This window comes from Necator americanus, chromosome IV, assembly GCF_031761385.1.
Source record: "Necator americanus strain Aroian chromosome IV, whole genome shotgun sequence".
NCBI lineage: Eukaryota > Metazoa > Nematoda > Chromadorea > Rhabditida > Ancylostomatidae > Necator > Necator americanus.
In genome coordinates this window covers 11,495,223-11,508,325 of record NC_087374.1, presented here as the reverse complement: position 1 = coordinate 11,508,325, position 13,103 = coordinate 11,495,223, and the positions used below count along the sequence as shown (strand labels likewise).

The window sequence follows — 13,103 nt, the reverse complement described above, 5'->3', positions numbered from 1 at the left end:
TGAATCGTTGGGCAAAAAATGAGCATGGGTTAAAGAACGAGGACTTTACAAACCAATGAAGTCTTGAAAAGATAGGTACCGGAATATTTCGGGACAAATCTTGGCTCCCCTGTATTAGAGAAATAAATAGTGAGCGAACGATCCCCAAGTAATCTCATGAACTCATAGGAGGTTTAAAATGTTACATACAGAGGAGGAGAAGATGACGTGATTCGAGGGCTTTATAACCACAACTCGCCTTTGAAATGTCATTTTAATTATTTGTTCCAGCTTGTCCTACATGTGTTGAGTAAGACATTGTTCGATTTTTGTGAAACATTTTCTTTCCTCCTTTGAACTGGGCGATATGTTATAAGAAAGTTCTGCGTCCTTGATTTCCGGGGCGCTGGATGGATCATGAGTTGGAGTTTTTGCTTCAATATTAGTGTCATAAACTGTCTGTCGCAACCAATGATTACGCTGTGCCGATCTGTGAATTAGAGACTAGGGAGGGAGAGAGGATTTGCTTTAGTGTTTCTCAATAAATTTAATACCTTGGTAAATTCTAAAATACTTAACAGTATAGAAGAAACTGCACAAAACTGTTCCCATATCCAAAGATAGAGATAAAGGACCAAGTGTCTGGCGTTAATCAATCCGGTTGGGATGCGCCCCCACGTTCCCTTCAATTCAGAGTCGTTTGAGGTTTACGAACGTGTATCTGGCCTATACAATGACTTGCGGTGGCTGGCCGATGTGTCAAGTCAGTGTTTTTATCCTCTTAGACAGGTCTGGTACCAATTTATCGACCCCGGAGGGATGAAAGACTTGGTGAGCACCAGGGCGGATTCGAACCTCCTTCGAAATCGATCGTGCAGGAAGCGGAACCTCTAAATTTCGTACAAAAATACACATTAGCCTGTCGATGATCACTGTCTAATGGTATTATTTATGTACTTAACGACGTGTTCTAGTCAGTCTAACTAAATTTTATGTCACAGTTTCGACTACTTTTTCCATCAAGGCTAGCTCAGATCAACTTAGTAAACGCTTAGGGAATGATAAATTTGTGTAGCGGAGCAAATTTGTTCAAAGAAAACTCTAGAAATATCTAAGAATAGTGGTGCTCGTGGAACAATTTAAAGAACAAAGATTATGTGAGTGAAGTATTTCAGAAAAAGAGGATAAGCTCACACAAACAGGATTTTTGTCCAGGAAACTTACCGTTACTTCCCTTCCGTACATTCGAGAAAATTATATCAAGGGACCTTCGCTTTTACCTTAAAGGCAGCATACCACGAATCTGAGGTGGTACGGATTTCAGGTGTATTCGTATACGGGATAGTAGATTATGGAGAGGGGTGCGATTCCGTCCATTTCTTCCTAATTGCCGTAAAAAAACGGTCCGGAAGATGCGGCGCCGCACAGGGCTCCAGTCGAACTCCTTGTAGAAAATAGTGCGCCAGAACGAATGAAGCCGTATTTTCCGAGCCGTTTTTTACGGCAATTAGGAAGAAATGGACGGAATCACCCCCCCTCTCCATAATCTACTATCCCTTATAAGAATACTTCACCTGAAATCCGCACCACCTCAGATTCGTGGTATGCTGCCTTTTATCGAAACTGTGACCGAGGTGCAGAGTTCAAAAGAAAGAAACTTTCATATCTGCCCTTTTTAGGCTTATGAGCTATATGCAGTGGTTATACATATGTACTTAAAAGCTGGTTAGCTGAGAAAAAAAGGTGACCACAGAAGTTGTGTGAGCATCTTTCAGTTGGAGCTACTCTATTTATTGAATTCTTTCTAGGACTACATAATTATTGGCCCGAGTTTGGAGATGAAGGGATTTATTTTACATTTGTTAGAGTTGGATAACTCCTCCGACGTAAATATTACTTCTGAAAATTTATTTGTCTACCAACCATAGCAATTATAATTCCCCATGTAACAACGAATGCGGGTGAGGAGGTAATGAAACCACCTCATCTAATCAAATGACTCATATTCCTTGTTTTCATGATTCTGAAGGATACCGACACCCGCGTGGCCTTTTGACCGCCAGGTGAGTACGTAATTTGATCCTATCCTTAATCCATTTCGGTCAAATATCTTGTGCGCTGATGCACAAATACGATCGGAATTTGTCCGGCAAGGAGAGTAGGAGCCATCTGCTGATTGAGATCAAAGCTGCCGGAACGTCTCTTCAGTTACAGTACCTCTACGGATGTGTATGTTTGGACGGTCAATTGTCACTTGAAAGCGTACCGCGAATGGGTTGCGCAAGCTGCCAATCAAACTGACAAGGATGTGCGTTGTTGCTCATTAGGGACAGGCATAATTGGTCGGCTAAGTCTATGATTAGCGCTGCATCATTGGAGCAACAGAAGGGAATTCTCGAAAGCATGAATAGGATTTTTCATTGGATAGAGCCCACTCAAAAGAGCACAGACATTGTCTTCGTAACCTTGGATTAATCCATATTCCTGAAATTGTAGATTGATGGCTACGTCTGCGTTATTATACAAAAGCTCTTACCATATGACTTCTTATTTCTGAGAAACTAGAACGAGAAAGGAGAGTGACCGATGAAAAAATTACTAAACCATTTATGATCTACCCTATTTTTTCTGCACAAGAAAAAAGATTTTTAATCTGCATTAGAAGCAGTGAAGTTATTCCCTCTGTTAAAAGTACAATAGTACCACATCCGCAAAACGTCCAATTTGAAATTAAAATTTTAAAAATTTCAATTTTAAAACGTTCAGTTTATTAAGGGATAAAGGATAAAGTGTCTGACGTTAACCAATCCGCTTGGGATGCCACCCCACGTTCACTTCAGTTCAGAATCGTTTGAGGTTCACGAACGTGTAACTGGCCTATGCAGAGTGACTTGCAGGGGCTCTGGCGGGGGTGTCAAGTCAGTGTTTTCATCCTCCCAGACAAGTCTGGTACCAATTTATCGACCCCGAAGGGATGAAAGGCTTGGTGAGCACTAGGGCGGATTCGAACCTCCGATCGATCGTGCAAGAAGCGGAACCTCTAACCGCTACACTACACCCTCCCCTTTCAATTTATTATTTTTATATTATATTTCCCCCCTTTTTTTCCCTTCCCGGGATTGGGGGGGACCTTTTTAAATTTTAAAAAAAAAAATTATTTTCCCAAGGGGTAAAATTTTCCTTTAACTTTATATTATATTTATTCAACATCTACGTAAACCTATCGGATCAATTCATATGTAATGCATAGAGCATTCTTTCTGTATGTACTAGCGGCATTGAGCATGGAAAAGGTCATCCGAACCATTTTCTTCGGGAAAAATCCAAAAAGGAAATCAGAAAAATCTCCTAGTGTTCTTTTCATCACCTCAGTGATGTATCATTTCTTAGCGGCCACTTGTTCGGCGTTACAAGTATGTTATAGGTTGCGTCACGCCTTTCTCGGTGACCCTCGTACAAAGTAGCGAACACCCCAGCAAAGAATAAGTGTCAATAAAAGTACGGCAATTTGCGGATTATGTAAGCGTAGTGCACCTTTAGCAATGCCGACATTACCTATCCGAATCACAAATAAGATAAGATCATAGCCGCCGTCAGCAGCAGCGCCACTTCCGGAAAAGAACGTAACGGAACGGTCCCTTTCCGGGTGAAGGAATCAGGCGAATTTGCTGTGAATGACATTCATTGTGTCGTTGATGAGAGGTTTTCAGCGTGTGGATATACGGCTGAATACAACGCCGCCGTGTAATTATACAGACAAATTACATAGCGGATACTGTATTCGACGAGGAACTGCGCGTACTTTACTACCGTAATTTGTGCGGTAAATTACTTTGTTTGCGGGAAATCGACTATCGTTGGAACCTAACCACAGTATGCCTCTGCTTTGCGTTAGTCTCTGGATCCCAGCCAAACAGTCTCGCAGTGATTTCTCGTTATTGAGACAATCTGTCATATTGTCGTCACGAATTATGCAATGAGATGAGGTGAAGATTCATCGTTGCTCGTTCGGACGAGAGTGACCTGTCAATTAATTCCGCGAAATGAGCTAATCAGCATGCAGGAAGTGTATCCCGCAGCGATTCTCGACCGTATTTATTAAACGCCAATCCTCCCGTTAGCGATTTATCACCTAGAAGAATGACGTATTCCCAGTCGGAAGCGGAAGGATGACATTTTTGCGCCTGAAATGATTCATTGAGTCGTTTCTAAACCAAGAAATCATGGAAGAAACTCTAAAAGCAACCAAATAACCAACTACTAGTTCTGACTTAATGACACCCTTAATATTAGTGCTATTTAAAAATTCGCATAGATCACTGGACAGTGGGCAAAAAACCTTCCGTTATCCATAAACCATGCTTTTCGTTGTATATTTCTTTCCTTCTTTATTAATCACTCAATCACGTAATTATGATAAAAAAATATCATAGAAATTGAATGCACTAGTTTTTTTTTTCACGAAACAAATATCAATTTTTCAGTAGCTCCGTGTTTGTAAACAAGGCAGAATCATAGCTGTTAAATTTCTGAAGTAGGATGAGTGCTTTCTTTTTCGAGCTGCTTTCTTCCCATACTCTTGTTTTCATGTAACGCTACCTTATTTTTAATATTTGAACCATTGTGGTTACTTCTCCGATATGTTCTGCAAGTAGTTTTCATTGAGTATGTGTGAAAGTCTATAAAATTTCAAGTAATTATATTAGAGTCATGTTTCAAGAGCAGAGAGACATTGCATTAATCGTTTCAATTTATTTAATAACGTATATCTTTGCTTGAAAGCCCTCTTCATAAATCGAGTGCCTGGAACTACCTGTACTGTATGAAAATTAAAATGAAGCGAGCTATAAAGAAAAAAAAAACAGGAGAAGAAAACAGTTTTTTTGTTTTCTATAGGAAAATTATCGTGAAAACAAAAAAAAAGAATGAATGGATAAAACTATTAAAATTACCGTACCCTATGTATGTATGTAAATACATAGTTGGTGGCATAATCGACGTTTTCACCACGCCGGCATTCTTCCATCTGAAGTCACTATCGTTCTGTTGCCTGAGTGTGAGCGTTAAACCAACATATTCCTGTTCTGTTGTTCGCCATGAACTGGTTGAAGCCATTTCAGCTTTAATGATGAATTTCTCCAATTTTTCCCGGTGATTTGCTCTGTTGCACAGTTTTATTTCTCAAAAGTACTTCTTAATATAATTAACTTGTTTAAATATTTGTGAAAACCTTTCTTGGTCCACGGTATGGAAGGGTTCGTGTATCGTTGTAGAATTATCGAAGAATTAATTTTTTATTATCTTTGAAACCCTAATACGCATAATTCCTGAGGAGGTTTTTCCGAAAATGTGTTATGCGAACACTAGTCAGGATAACTAACCATATCATCTAAGATCAATCTTTGAAATATAGCTCACGATAGTAAATACGTGATGCTTTCCATGTTAATTAGAAATTTTAGACGGAACTGATCCCCATTCGCTGCATTCTTTTCTCTTTTTCTGTGTTTTCACTATTTATGTACAATTTATTGAAAATACACATTTGTTTACGTATGTCCTTGCTACATCCCTTTTGGCAACCATCGAGCTTACAAATAAACAAAGAAATAAATTCAACCACTATATCTTGGGAACACATAGACATATATAGCTACATAGAAGTTTTATTGGTTTGTATATGTCATTTAAGTAATAACGATGCTATGTATATGTAAGGATTAGGATAGAAAGTGATCTCTGTTTTGTTGCAAGAGAAAAAAAACAGCAAATGCTTTGATGTGTTCACACGGTAGTGAGTGGACAGTTTATTTGAGGCGTCGTTGTTCTTTCCGATCATATTACACCTAACAAACTAACACATATAATATAAGCTAATGTTTATGCGGTAGTTTATACTTCACTGACGTAACAATACAGGCGCTGCTGCACTTCTGAAGATACCGTCCTATTTGAAAACCGATACGTTCCCATGCGGTTCCGTAGTGTACTTTTACGCAACGCGTCTCGTTCTCATAAGCCTTATTCGATCGACGCGCGGGAACGCATGTTGTTGTCCCTCTGTGACAGCTGTGGACGAGTTTTTGTCAGCATGTGAAATATCAAACGGAATGTTACCGTCTGCATCAGGGGCAGGGTTCGGGTTCGATCGTTGTCGTTGTCCTTTCGTCGATCTAAGGTTATTCCCATGCTTCTTCCGGATCCATTCTCACCTACATGGAACAACGCTTTGTTTCCGTCATTTGTTCTAGGTTGTGAAGTGAGCTAGCATCTTACCGCAATGCAAACACTTTGTCATTTTCGTTGGTTGAACCAATAATGGTCCTTTTGTTCCGGAGAATAGCCGACACCTCTTGACGACACCTTACACGGCATGATACCGCGCGACCGTTCCATCCAAGTCCTAAGCCCACCGTGCGGAAAATGTCAACACATCTTATCCTAGAGAGATTGAATGAGCTGTAAATCGGCTTTATTTTGAGCATTTACAAGCGCTACAAGGGAATTTACAATGTTCCCCATTATATGAGGTGAGAACTGTCAGTTTTGATTTGACCTCATTGTTATTTCAACAATTATCGCCTCATCTGCTCATAAATACTGCCAAAAGCATGTTCTACAAGTAACGAGCGCAGCATTTGCCCGTGGGAAAATTATTACCGGAAGAAAATATTAGTTTACTATTAGCATTTCATGGTAGAAAAGAACATAAAGGATGATCATTGGATCCATAGCCAGTTACTGCTATTTCTGATAAAAATTATTAATTACAACTATTGCTACCTAATATATTGACTATTATTGTTCAAGCTACTATTACTAATATTAATATTAAGTACTTTAGCTGGATTCAAATATAAACAAATAAATTAATTAATTAATACAACGAAAAATGTTCGCCCGGAGAAGAAGAAAAAATCAAGTTCGATTCCTGGATTTTTTTTATGCTGAGCGTATCTTTCTGATTCTAATTCTTATATTTTTTATTTATCATTACGCTGTTATATTTTTCATTATTTTATTTTTATAATCCCGCTTTTTATCCCAGCAGCAGCTTTTTTAAAATCCGCTTAAAAATTTTTTAAAATAAAATAAAATTAAAATAAATTTTTATTTTAAATTTAATTTTAAAAAATTAAATTTAAAATAAAACATTAATTTTTTAAAATTTTAAAAAAAAAATTTTAAAATAAATATATAACTGCGTTCAAACGCGTGTTATATGGAAGACTTGGAAACACCACGTGCAAATGCAAACTTAGAAAAAACACTTTTCCCAAGACTTCCACGCAGCCTCATTTGTAAATTCACAAATTCGTGAATAAAATTCGTCCAGGCAGAAGATAATTTTGAAGCTACCAAGAATTCTCGATAGAGCACTTGAGATTACCAAAAAGAATTCCAGGCGACAACTAGCATGTACTAGGATTATAGGAGGACTATAAGGATGTTAGAAAATTTTTGGAGTATTTTTTAAAATTGTCTTTAAACGTTGACCATCCACATGAGATCGCTTCTGGCGTTTGCACTGCTCCTTTTTATCCATGCGTTCTAAAGTAGACTTGCTGCGGAATTTTAAAGCACGTTATTCGTTAAATGAGCTGTTTTTTCCTTATATTATTATTTTTCCTTATATTATTATATTATTCTTAGATTTAAAAAAGTCTAGAAATGCTTGTTCCAGGAAGGATTAATTCGACTGCCTAAAACTTTTGGAACTTTCCATATTCAACTATCGTTTTGGAAATTCTTGACACTTCGCAAGTTTTCTTGTTTTACTTAGATCATTCCTCTCCATTTTTTCCTCAGAATGTCCACATTTCGGTCGTGAGGAACATTTCACAAAGGCAATTCATAAAGCATATACATTATTTTTTTTTGTCACTGAAAATGTGGTGATAGATCCTAACTGGAAAGTGTAGAGAACTCCACTGTTTTCAAACAATAAGATGTTACACAATTTTTAAAAATTTTTTTAACGCATATATCTGAAAAGCTGCAAAGAATGTTGCAGATTTCTTCACCAATATTTTTTCAAATATATTCGAAGTTTTGCATAAAATATTTGTGATAGTTCATCTCACAGAAGAGACATTTAAAATGTATTCCAACGGAATCTTCTCAGCTTAGTAGAACGAACAACTTATGCTGGAATTTCTCTGGCAAATGTTTATTTGAAAGCCGATGACAGTTGCGCGAACAAGCAGTTGTCTGCTTTAGAGTTCGTCACAACTGTATATGAGGAACAAGTGGTCGAAAGCGTCTTTTAAAAAAATGAGATTTGTGACTGAGACCCTTTCGTTCTCTAAGATCTCTCTTAAAATTCCCAACATTTCGCCTTTTTTTCGCTAATAATTGGGTTGGATTGAAGTTTTCTTTTTGCAATCCTGAAGCAGAAGTGTTCATAAAATAGCTGGTGGGGGCAGAGGACAACGAAGCTCTACTTAGTTGTGCTTCTGGAACCTTCTAATTATTTTTTATATGAAAATGTTCCTCTGTTTCGGAAAAAAAAACTTCCAAAGATATGATCCAAAAACAATAAGCTCCTATTGCTGTATCCTCTCTATGATCTACTTGTTAGTCCGCTACGTAGCCCCAATCAACCAGCCATTCGCTTCTTTTTGTCACCAACTGCGAGGACAGAAGTGTGGAACGAGATCGAAAACGCGGCTGGCCCGCATTTGGCACGACATATGATATAGCAGCTGATTTTCTATGAAAAGTCCCGCCAGGCCAGAAAAAAACTAACGCCACTAATCCAACACATATGTTGTTAGTGTTATTCTAATGTACGTAATACACATCTTCGGTGCTACTCTGCTGTTCCGGAACTTGCACCTCTCTTGGGTGAAGAATGGCTAATCTGAAGAGCTCTAGCTTATTTTCAAGGATTCAATTCAAAGAGCTTTAAACTCCCTAGCCTAAACTCCTTTTTTTGCGCTTACGCTCCTAATGCTACATCCCATAGCGCCATCGACGAGCAGTAGGTGTGGGACGCACAGCAGTTGGACGCCACCGCCAACTTCACGGCCAGCAACTGTGCGGTTAGACTCTCGACCAGATGTCGCTCTCCTCAGGCTACAACTGCTTCCTCACTTATCCTCAGGTGATTCCAGCTTGTGATTTTCTTCTCAGTTTCTGAGAAGATGTTTCCTTCCAGGTGATAGTTCTGCAATACCTATTTTTGAGATTACCGTACTGTTACTGTTTGTCCTCGAAAAGAGTCACGGATTCGTTGCTGTCAGCCTCCCAACAGATGTTTCTGTGATTTTTATGAGACACGACGAAAGAGATTTCTTACGTTCGAACTAAACTCTCTGGGAATGTTTGCAAAAATAGCTATTTCGACTCTCGACTTCCTGAATGGAGCGGCCGCATCTTTCAAATTTTCAAATGTGATAACTGTAACTTTCTTCCAACTAAAAAGGCTCTCATGGTTATTTGTAATTTTTTAGTAGTTTTCGTTTTCTACTTACTCCAGCTAAAGCTGATCTATGAAAGTCTGGAAAAACTGAATAGAACACTCATACTGTATTATCTAATTTCCTTCATTTTTTTTTGTTTTTAAACTTTGAAGTAATGAAGTGATTTCTAGAAACAGTCTTATTTTCATACAATCATTCATGCTCCTGAATTATTTGGTTTTAAATTAAAAAAAAGTTCTCATAGGAAGTTCAGAACTCTAAAATGGTCGCTCTTCTTTGCTTTGAGTTCTGGACCTCTTGATATATTAAAGAGCATTAAGCTCGAAGTATATGTAGTTGAAAAGTAATTTTGTATAAAATGGAATGGAAACGTATAAAATGGAAACGCCTGGTCCGCTTTTTTGAAGTTTTTGTTTTTAAAGCTAGTAGTCCTTCTAGCACATATCTAGAAAAAAATGAACATTGACAATACACAGCGACTATTTGTTTTTTTTTTATTTTCAAAGACATTGACGGCGCCCTTATTGCGATTTCAAAGCTGTTCATGAATATTTTAACATCTTCATCATTAGTTACCTTGGACGGACCAAATGTGGTTTTGAAGCAAGTATTGGAAAAAAGAGCATACTGCTCTCATTTCTGCGCTGTTAATCTTTTATTTTTGAATAATTCTGACATTAGATTGGAATATTATGCAGAAATTTGTTATCCACAAAATATTTGCGCACACATAACATTCTTTTTTGTGTGAAAAAGTGAGTAGATCTGTATAAAACCACAAAAGGTGTCCGAAAATATGAGAAGAAAAGGAAATGGATGCCGTTTGGACAGAAAAAAGCGATCTTGGATCCGACCGGTATTTACTTTTTCTTTATGTCTCAAAAAATAACGAAAATGATTTTTGGTAAAACGGTGTCTTTGCAGAAAAAGAAGAACATTGTGTTTCTAAATCTATTCAAAGAGATATCTTGACAAACAAAAAAAAGGATAGTTTTTCTTCGGAGGTTTCTAGAGACATTTCCTTCTTTTTCTCAAAGAATAAAAAAACTACTTTTTGACGAATGGATGTTTGAGAGAGTTCAGTTTTTTTTATCGGTTGGCTCTGGTTAGTTTCCAGCTCATCGTAGCCTCATTTTGTACACAAGCCCATGTGGTGCTGCTCACGTTCGTGCTCCAAGTATCCAGCTGCTACCAGCCGCGCACCTGCGACTCGTTCAGACCCGCCGGGCCACGCCCACTGACGTCTTCACAGCGCCCGCCCACCTCCAGCGGTCATTCCACAATACTCGCTGACATCTCGTCGTCATCCATTACTTATTACTCGACATGCAACCTAAATTGAAACTCGGTCCACGTAAGATTGGAGTTCAGGGTCCGTCGATCAGAAAGAGAGGTTCGTGATTGCACTGTTCTTAACGATTTTCCACTTATTTAATGTACGTTGCAGCAAAATATGAAATCAATTTTTTTCGTTTTTTTAGAATCACCGAAAGAACCTCAATTCACCCGAGATGAGATAGCGGAACTGAAACGGCTCAGTTCAATGCTTCCACCTCGTGCAGCGAAGGAGCAAGATCCTGCTCAACTTGTGCTGAACGCCGCCAACTACATCCAACAACTCGTCGCAACCGTAGAAGCACGAGTTCACAACGGAACACTTCCAATCGGTACGTGTCGATCTCATCGATTACTGTAACTCGGCCAATCTACCGTACCGCCACTGTACGTGTAGCTCGACGACACCCGCAATTATATCGTTATCTCGCGGCGCTCGCCACGAATTGATTGCGTGTCGAGGTCGTTCACAGCAAAACTTCCCTCGATTTGCGTAGAAAATGTCATCAAGATTTGAATTTCTTTGTTTCAGAAGCGCTTGCGGCTCTACCGCCTGGTTCCGCACGACCTACCAGAGTGCCTGGACAGAAAAAGAAAAGGCGGTCAATCGAAAAACAACACTAAATCGTCGGATGTCATCATTATTTCTTATATTCGCACTAGTTGCCTTAACTACTTATGCTCCTTTTTGAATGTGATCTGTGATGTCACAGCGGGTTTTTATGTTTTCAATGGTTTCTATCTGCTTTATAAAGTATTCCATATTATTGTAGTTGTTTTTCGATATAACAAGAAAAAAAAAAAGACGGAACACGTGTATAAAACACACTTTTGTCCTTTTGTATTGGCTTTTTTTTATGAAGTTCCTAATGTTTTTAATATCTATTCTAATGTCTGCTGTATTCGAACGTAAAGGCGCTCCAACCGGGTCTCTGTTTGAACGCGAACGGGCTCGTTACTATGCCGAATTCCAACTTTTACGACTCATTTTTCACAAGCCTCTCATTATCGGATGGTCCCTCCGGATATCCTCCGGGATTTCCTTTGTTAAACCACTTGTAGCCCATGTAAATCAATAATCCTGGGCTTTGAAACCTTTCTGTTCTCCAGTAATTGAGAGAAATTTCCATTTGTCCTTTATCTCATCAGGTTTATGGAGTATACTTATGGTCCGAGGGAATTGTGAGATCCCACTCTGCGCTAATAAACCGTCGGATGATCGATATAGTAACTGAAAAGTACTTTTTTTTTAAATATTTTTTTACCACCGACCCCTACACGCCCCTCATCCAGAAAACCTCTAATATTTAGAGACACACAGAAACTAAGATCTATTGAACTATTGCGTAGTTTTGTTGGTCTGTACATTCTAAACTTATGATCGAGGGTGACCAGGTGTTCCACCTTCTTCTTCCGGCAAATGCTACCGCAACTGTTTCTAGTCGTCAGTTGCCGTGCAGCACCTACTGCTCAGGCCTGTTCATGCTTTGCGGATCCGGGGCGCATTTCTAGGATTCGTGGACTCGCGAAAACTAGCCGAGTAGAGACTAATTTGTGGCTAACAAGGGAGGCAGGAGACTTCAAAGAAGTTCTTGAAAGACAATGTGAACTCTTCCCGGTGAAAATTCTATCCAGTTCACCTGAGAATTGCCTGAAAAAAGTTATACAGAGGTACGATATATCCATGTTCACCATGTGCTCTCATGCTGGTCTCCTTCATGGATCCTATTATGAGCTAATAACAAGTCATCTAACCCCAGAAGAGTTTCTGAGTTCCAGATTAACCTTGATTATGCAGCGTAGCCCAGAAATATGAGAAAACGTTAGCGCCACAGTTGCGTAACCGCTCGCACCTGTATGCGTATTCACTCAAAGCGGTTAGAGTTACTAAATCCTTATTTATTGTCGATAGACTGCGGTTTGGAGCACCTGTTTCATTGAGGTGAGAGAATAGTTTTAGTTTTTAAGAGTATTTTTTAAGGATAAGTAAAATCGAGTAAATCTGCTCAAGGTGAAGACGCAAGCTACTTTGTAAGAACAAAAAAAGGGAGCAGTTTTTTTGAAGAAAAAAGTCTTTACTTGATAAAGACATTTACAATTTTCTAAGGTAAATAGAGGAGATTTCGATAGAAATCGTGCATTTTTGACAAACTGCTGCTCTTTTATCAACCTTTCCTATTCCTCTCATTTGTTTTTTTTTTTGAGCATTTTTAAAAACTAAGGAGTCTTATTTTTGGAATTTGTGCTGAAGTAGTACTATTAATTAAATCTATAAAGTTTAAGAGTAGCAAATTTTTTTCGAAAAGGTTGGTTTTATTTTATTATCCTAGTTTTATTTCGAGGGTATATAGCAAAAAAAAAACG

The 13,103-nt window shown here is 38.4% G+C and overlaps 2 protein-coding genes across 2 annotated transcripts; both read left to right on the top strand.

Annotated features, from left to right (window-relative positions):
- Positions 1-8,931: 8,931 nt before the first annotated feature.
- Positions 8,932-9,291, top strand: RB195_000962 (uncharacterized protein; the record flags this gene model as incomplete). The annotated part of the gene is made up of 2 exons (XM_064197526.1): positions 8,932-9,085; positions 9,140-9,291. The coding sequence occupies 2 exons, from the start codon at positions 8,932-8,934 to the stop codon at positions 9,289-9,291; spliced, it is 306 nt and encodes a 101-aa protein (XP_064053407.1).
- Positions 9,292-10,730: 1,439 nt separating this feature from the next.
- On the top strand, positions 10,731-11,363 carry RB195_000961 (uncharacterized protein; the record flags this gene model as incomplete). The annotated part of the gene is made up of 3 exons (XM_013443549.2): positions 10,731-10,797; positions 10,886-11,071; positions 11,272-11,363. The coding sequence occupies 3 exons, from the start codon at positions 10,731-10,733 to the stop codon at positions 11,361-11,363; spliced, it is 345 nt and encodes a 114-aa protein (XP_013299003.2).
- Between the last annotated feature and the right edge of the window lie 1,740 nt (positions 11,364-13,103).